Here is a 7,443-nt window from a genome sequence, read left to right on the forward strand (position 1 = left end):
CCTGATTTCACAAGTGAACAGAGAGAGCCTGGTCAAAGAGGCTCTGACCCCAGCATTACATTCTTGGAGAAAAATCTGTCAGCTGGCCTGAGGTATCAGTAGAGCGATGAGTTGGCCTTGGGTTGGTCTCTGACCCTCCACCTATGGCTTCACAACACGGGCAGAGTTCAGTTAAGAAATCAGCACAATTCCAAGAATAAAGGCAAACATCATTCCATTTATTTTTCTCCTGACTCATCTTAGGCCAATACCCAGACTAAGTGAATAGCAGGCAAAGTGGGATACATGTCCCCAGATAAGCTGATTCTTAAGATTCCCCTCCCTTCCCTTCTCTACCCTTTCCTTCCCTTCTCTTCCTTCCCTCCAGGTGCCATAGCATTGCTTAGAACTGCTGTTGGTGTCTTTGAAAACTCAAAGGTCCCTGAGGAGTGACTGCTCTCTTGTACAAGGGCATCCTTCCTGTTGTACTCTTTGAGGGCTTCAGAAATCAGGTCTTCCCTATTCCCTTCCAGGCCCAAGGAACCTCCTACTGTTGGCACAAGAGCAGCCCAAACAAGAACATGCCAGAGGCCTACACTGGCAGGCCAATGAGGAAAGCCAGGGTGAGCTAGACAGCCTGAGGACACTGGTTTCAATCCAGGAAAGCTGGGTCTGGAGACTCTTTGTTAATCGATGCCCTTGGAAACCTGCCAAGCATAACTGGGATTGCTTCAATTTGGACAAGTCGAGTATGGGTCGGGGGAATGAGCTGTGGCCTTGTGTGGTACCCCCACATTGACCTCTTCCTCTTCTTCTTCCTCTTCATCCTCCTCCTTATCTTTCTCATCCTCTCCATTATCGGAATCCTCATATAAATTGATCGTGGCCTGGACAGGGAAGTTGTGTAGTAATATCTCTCCAGCGCTGTACAGGTAGTCAAAGGAGCGAGACTTCGGCCAGTAGAGCCTGTGGACAGAGAAGAAACAGGGCACCTAACTCAGGCAACTTAATGCAGAGGAGCCAGTAGGGCCAAGAAGGAAGCCAACCTGTAAAGCCAGTCACTAGCTGCAGGGAAAGGAAGAAGGAGGTTTGGCAAAGAACCTTCACAACTGTTACAAAATGGTTCCAGGAAGGAAACATCACCTCTGACAGGACTACCACTGCGCTAGAGAGTGAGTCATCCCAGAGCCTCTGCATTCTAGTGCCAGACTCACTAACCACTCCATCACTCCAGTCCCTCTTTTCCTACTAAGGAATCGTTCATTGGTTGGAGTCACAGGATTTCCATTCTTAGAGCTCCGGGGGACCTCCGGGAAAAGTCACTTTGACGTATTAATTTGCATAGCCTCCTTCCTCCTGCGTCATGACCTTGTCATGAACACACATAGTAGTGCTCGTGGCTATTTGTCACAGTCTGATCCTGAGCACCAGAAGCTTACCTGACAGGGTGATGGAACTCGGAGTCAGCCTTGGTGGCCTCAGCAGCTGTTGCCTCACCGGAAGCCTGTCCAAAGCAAAAGCTAACATGTGGCTTAACTGTCTCTCCCATATCAAAGGTCAGAAGCCTGCAGGTTTTGACGATCTCCAAAGTACTTTAGGCATCCCTTGGGATCCAGCCACCTCCCAGTCCTTCCCTACAACAAGGGGTCTGTCTTCAATCTGGTTGAAAACAAGTCAAAAGAGTCATGGGGATTGTTTTCTTTCCTGGCCCTGTTTTAGTGCCCCATTTGGAAGCTGTCCAGAGGGCAGAGTTCTCTTGGAGGATGAAGTGTTCACGTAGAAGAGTAAGAGAGCACTGAGGCAAGGGACCATGGGACCTGGATCCCAGCACCAGCTCAGCAACACACTGTGAGTGCAGCCCAGGTCCCTTACCCACTCTGCCTTGATCTCCTAGTCTCCTTTGTCATGGAAACCTTGCCTTCCTCCAAGAGCTACTGTGGGAATGAAATGGTAACAGAGTTGGCAAAATGCTGCCCCAGATTGACATCCCTGGACTGGAGTCGGGGGATTTCTGAGAAGGGGCATGCCTGTTAAATGTCTGTGCAAATATGTCACAGGGCCTCAAACTCACCCAATTCACCAGACTCCTCTCCTGCCTTGGCTGGTCATTTATGGAGGACAGCCAGGGTCTCCAAAGATAAGGTCTGTGGCAAAGAGAAGAGATAAATTGGTACCAGAAGAGCCCTAAACATAGGCTTTCTCTGAGCACAGAAGTAACCTTCTTAAAGTTTGGCTAACAAGCCATGTACTCCAGGATTCCTTTTGTCCCCACCACTGAGCCAAGGCTGTGACAGATACCCCTCCCCTCTGCTCCAACAATGCTATCATGGCTCTTATCCCACTGTTTAGCCATTGTCTGCCTGAGCTCATTTACGCTGAAAGATATGTATGGGTCTATCTGAATCCTTAACCCCCAGTACAATGCTTTGTGCAAGGAGGGGCTTGAGCAAACGTTTGTTAAATGTGAACATGAGATGTTTGGAAGGTAGAATGCCTGTTGTATAGGGAGTATCTATCTTACTGCCTGCTTCTGGCATCAAGTAATTGAGAACAGAATGCTGCCACATTCCTGGTTGGAGAAAGAGTGTAGGATACTCCGGGGCCCATTGCTTCTCCTCTAGACTGCCAGAGGCAAGGAAAGGCAAATGTGGCATGCTCAGGACGGAGGCAGCACCCCAGCCAAAGGCCTTGTTAGACTCTGGCCCTTTCACTCTATGTCACCTGCCACCATCTCAGTCCCATAGTACAGGTTGTGTTAAGCCTAGCTTCCACGGCAGCCTCTCCTGCTCCCCCAGTGAGTTGTATGGATGATCCCATGAAGGTCAGGCTACTTGGCTTTCAGCTTTGGCAATGTCCACTGTCTCCCAGGCCCCCTTCTGTCACCTGGGATGAAGAGTGTTGTGAAATATTTCTGGCCAAATGTATTAAGGGAGGGCTAAGGCTCTCTGGTGTCTCCCCCCCCCCTTTAAAGAAAACAGGGCCAACCACCATGGGTGTCACACCTTCTCCTGCCCTCAGCTCCCTAAGCCTGAGTTCAGATTGTCAAAGGACAAGTTCTACTTACCGTTCATTCCCAGCCCCTTCTTGTCCATTGATTTGTGCTAGGCCAGGGGCTTGGGCCAGGGCCTGGCCAGGGGGGGCCGCAGCAGGGGCAGCAGCAGAAGCAGCAGCTGGGACAGCAGCTGGGACAGCAGCAGGGGCAGCAGGGTCCATCCTTGGGACACCAAGCCAGACAGCTCTTACAGTTCTCAGAACCTTCAGCGCTCTGGTGGCTTTTCCCCTAGAGACCCTTTTATAAGCCCTGCCTTGACTCATCAATTATTCAGACAATGCAGGCATGGGGGATGCATACAGGATGCTGGTAAAGATCTAGGGAGGGGGATGCTGGAGAGCGAGCTGCATCCTTGGGTGTGAAATCTATCCCAGTTGAGTAAACAGGGTCCAGGGTAGAGGGGAGGGGTCGGCTATAGCTCCAAGTCAGTAAGGAAAACAAAGAAGGGGCAAATTTCACACCCTTTGCGTGAAGTCCCCAGGCAAGATCAGGGCCCAAGGAGGGAAGGAGGAGCTCTCGCTAGCACCCAAAGGCACCCAGCCTTGTCTGGGACTGAAGGCTAGCAAAGCTGGTTCCCAGTGAGAAGAGAAGAGTGAGGGACTCACCAGCTATCTCAGCTCAAATCCCAAGTAGATTTGTCAGGTGGACCCCGGTACAGGGTCACAGCCATGAAGCGTGTCGCGTGGCTTAGGATAAAGGAGGGTTCTGAGTGGAGCAGGTCCAGTCTCCTGCAGGGTAAACCTCAAGTCATCTTTCAATGCCCTCCCCACCACCCCTCTCGCTGCTCAGTTGACTTGCAAAAGAGCCCAAAGCCCCCTGACCTCAGCACGGAGTGGTGTGATGTGAGGAGCGGAGCAGGCCCAGGGAGCTTGCAGGGAAGATTCCAAATGGCACAGCTCAGTTTCTAGTTTAGGAGCCCAGGTGCTGGGAGTCGGGAGGGTTCTGCCCAGCACTGGGTTGCCAGAGGACCATCCCAGGCCTCATCTCACGTGAGATGAGAGTGCTGGCTCAGTGGTCCCCCAAGGCCTTGCCAATCTGAACACTCTGTGACAAGAGCTGAGTAATGGGTAGTGACCCCAGAGAGCCAAAAGGTTTGAGCAGAGTCCTTGGCATTTGCCAGTTTTTTGGGTCTTTGCCAAATCGCTTCTAGTTACAACAACTGGCAAGGCACTTCATGCTTAGAGGTTTCAAAAATATTCCTCCTGACCTCAGTGGCCAGCACCTGCCCTGATTTAGTGTCTTGGATATCCATCACAGCCTAGCTTGTAATAGTCAGAAATTAGAAACAGCCTCAGTGTCCAATAATAGGAAACCCGTTAGATGTATTAATTGTGGCCAATCTTGCAATCACATACTACGCAGACAGTCAAAATCACTTTACCAACGGGAAAATCTGTGAGAGCTAGATGCCAAATGCTGTGACTAGTCTTATCCCACGGTCCCTTATCGAGCCCCCACCGACCACTGCTCTGCTGGAATTCTGACCTTATTCAGATTTGTATAGCAAAGAAAAAATTTAAAGACAGAGCTAAAGATATGGCTCTGTGGTAGGCCAAAGCACAGCAGGATATGACCCCTATTCCCAGAAAGAACAAAAAAATGAAAACGACTTCATTTTAAAGTTGTCCTGGTGGAAGAATGTTCTGGCGAAAGAATTTGTAAACAGCCAATGTGTCTGAGAGTGAAAAACATCGTAAGTATCGAAAATATCCCTTAGGATAATCCCATGTGATAAGGGAAGAATGCGGTATGTACAGAATGCATGGGGAAAAGGCTGGTCAGAAGTAAGGATGTTGCAATCGTCAACCCTGGGAGTGAGAGACTAAGGTGGAGTTTTACCTCCTTTATGATTTTATGATGTTTTGAAACAAATTCCACACCTGAACCGATGTTGTTTGCTGAACAAGAAGTAAATATAAATTAGAACACTAAGTTGAGTGGTCTGCATGTGGGGCAGATCTGGAAGGGGTGGTAAAAACAGGCTGCATAACTTCTCAATTAGTAAAAACATCACATTTAGGTTTTCCTAACACAAATATGTTATTTATCCTTTCTTCTAACTTGAAGAAAACCGAACAGCGCTTTCTCTGTGCATACTGTACATTTTTTCCTTATCAAAATGGGATAGTCCTAACTGATATTGCTGAAACTTAGGCTTCCGCTCAAATATATACTGAATACGTATTCAAAGAATATATTAAAAACAACATATTATCTGTTTTAGCTGATGAATGAAATTATATCTATAAAATGTCTATCCACGAAGCAAGAAAATTCTTTGGGAGATGGCAACTGTTTTGAAATACCTGAGGACTGGACCACAATGAATTATACCTGTCCTGTGTGACTTCAAAGAAACAGAGAGGCCCATGGATAGGAGCTAAAGAAAGACTTAGTCTGGCCTAGTTTAAGGAAATGTTTCTAACAGTTCAACCACTTTAGGGCCTGGCACTGTATCTACCATCCACAAAGAGAGGTTTATTATATGAGGTAAAATGAGTCCTGCGCTACACACTACCTACGACAGGGCTAAGCTCTCTCTCTGATGCTGAATTTTTAGTTGGAGCTATATGCTGGGTCTAAGAGGGGGATCCTGTGGAAAGTTGCTAAAAGGAAGGGTGTGACCATGAGAAGGAAGGAATAAAGCCAAAAGGACTGGGCTGAAGAGAGGGAGCACACATCTGAGAGAACCCAAGACCTATTATCGCACCCTGGAACCTTGTTGACTTCTCCATAGGTAACCTCTGACAACCCAAAGGAGGTCAGAGGGAAGTAGGGAACACCTATGTCTCTGGAGGCCCCAGGTCATTCTCAACCTGACTTAGTTATGTCACCCAGCATGCCACCTTTGACTTTAAAAATTGTATTCCTTCAACTTCTCCCTTCCCTCCCCAAAGCGGGCTTCATGGATCACCTCACACTCAGCATCCAGCTCTTCCAACTCTGTCTGTCTCTGTCTCTAAAACTGTTCATTCTCCCGATACCCCTGCTCTGACCACTGCTGTATGAGCCTCAGCTTAGTGTCACATAGCCATGGAGGAGATGGGGGCACTGGTCCCAGTTGTTGCTGAACCAAAATATCAGAGCCTGACTGCTCTCTCTTGTACTCAGTATAGAATAGGCGTGAAGTGGTCAACATGGTAGGAAAGGCCAGGTTAAGCCAAGCAGGGCAACTGCTAATAAAGGGCGATTAGATGACACCTATGTTCTCTATCAACGGTAGTGTGCAGGCTTTTGTCAGTTATTGCTTCCTCAGACTTCACTCTCTGACAGGAATACTTGCACTATCTGGGCCCAACACTTTGATAAGCGTTACTTGGCAAAGAGATGGGCTAGAAAGAGGAAAATGTTGTGGCTTCTGCCCCAAAGAACTCACAGCTTAGAGGATGAAGGAAAACCATTTAGCCTCTGCCAAACCGGAACCCCTCCACCGAGCTCAGATAGGTTCCCTTGTCAAGGCCCCAGAGCAGCCACCAAGTGTCTCTGGGCCTCATTCCAAATTTCCTTCAGCAACCTACCATGTTCCTGCCCCACCCTTCTCCCTGCTCAGAACATCTCCTCCTACTTCCCTGAGAAAGCAGAGGCCTTCAAGCACGGATTACCTCAGTGCCTTGCCCCAACCCCCAAAACTGACTTGCCTCTCCGAAGTCCTTCCCTCCCTCTACCTTCCCCTAACAGGGGACAAGGTACCCCTTTCATTAAAGGCTAATCCTTTCTCTCCTGAGTCTTGGCCCCATCCACCCTCCTCTGTGCCCTCCCTTCAGAAGAGTACCCTCATTCCCTATAGGAAAACCCAGCTTCCCTACACCAGAATATTAACAAAAAAACTGCCTGTTTTTGTGACTCCCTAAAACAAGGGACCACCCTCCTCAAGGAGTCCTCCTCCGCTCCTAATAAACTCTCTCCTTCCTTTCTTGCCCCACCTCCTGGCCATGCTCTGCTCTTTCCCTCCCTCTCCGGTCTGTTGAAAGTAAAACCTTACTTCCAGACTCCTGCTTTCCTCCGCTTCCCATTCACACCTCAGCCGATGGCAATTTGGCTCCAGGCCCATCATCTCCGAGAAGAGTCACTGACAAAGGTCACCGATGACCTCCTCATTGCCAAACTCAATGAACTCTCTGAACTGTAGGTCCTCTTTCTAGTCCATCCCCTTGCTAGGCAATGCCCAGCAATAGACGCTGTTGGCCAGGGACTAAGGTTTCAAATTAGTCTGTCTTCCTCTTTTGGCCTCCATAATAATTTTCTTTTTTTTTTTTCTTTCTCTCTTTCCCTGTCTGCCCCCCTCTCCACCATCTCTCCTGGAAATTGAACCTCACAGTTTCTCCTTCTCCCACTCCCTCTCCCTCTTCTTCATCACCGTTGTTATTGCTGTTGTCATGATCAATCATCCCCACTCAGTGAGCTTCAGATAC

The 7,443-nt window shown here is 48.6% G+C and overlaps 1 protein-coding gene across 1 annotated transcript; it reads right to left on the minus strand.

Annotated features, from left to right (window-relative positions):
- Nucleotides 1-353: 353 nt before the first annotated feature.
- Nucleotides 354-3,944, minus strand: RIPPLY1 (ripply transcriptional repressor 1). The gene is made up of 6 exons (XM_080911098.1): nt 3,853-3,944; nt 3,637-3,759; nt 3,044-3,193; nt 2,051-2,123; nt 1,419-1,483; nt 354-945 (listed from the first exon to the last, which is right to left on the minus strand). The coding sequence occupies exons 3-6, from the start codon at nt 3,190-3,192 to the stop codon at nt 711-713; spliced, it is 522 nt and encodes a 173-aa protein (XP_080767224.1). The 5' UTR covers nt 3,193; nt 3,637-3,759; nt 3,853-3,944; the 3' UTR covers nt 354-710.
- Nucleotides 3,945-7,443: the final 3,499 nt, after the last annotated feature.

Source organism: Micromys minutus (assembly GCF_963924665.1).
Source record: "Micromys minutus genome assembly, chromosome: X".
NCBI classification, from domain to species: domain Eukaryota; kingdom Metazoa; phylum Chordata; class Mammalia; order Rodentia; family Muridae; genus Micromys; species Micromys minutus.

Coding starts and splice junctions, on each gene's coding strand:
- RIPPLY1 (XM_080911098.1), bottom strand. CDS start 3,192: ATGGACCCTGCTGCCCCTGCTGCTGTCCCAGCTGCTGTCCCAGCTGCT. Junction 2,124..3,043: donor GAAGGGGCTGGGAATGAACG/GTAAGTAGAACT, acceptor TCTTTGCCACAG/ACCTTATCTTTGGAGACCCT. Junction 1,484..2,050: donor AGAGGAGTCTGGTGAATTGG/GTGAGTTTGAGG, acceptor TGCTTTGGACAG/GCTTCCGGTGAGGCAACAGC.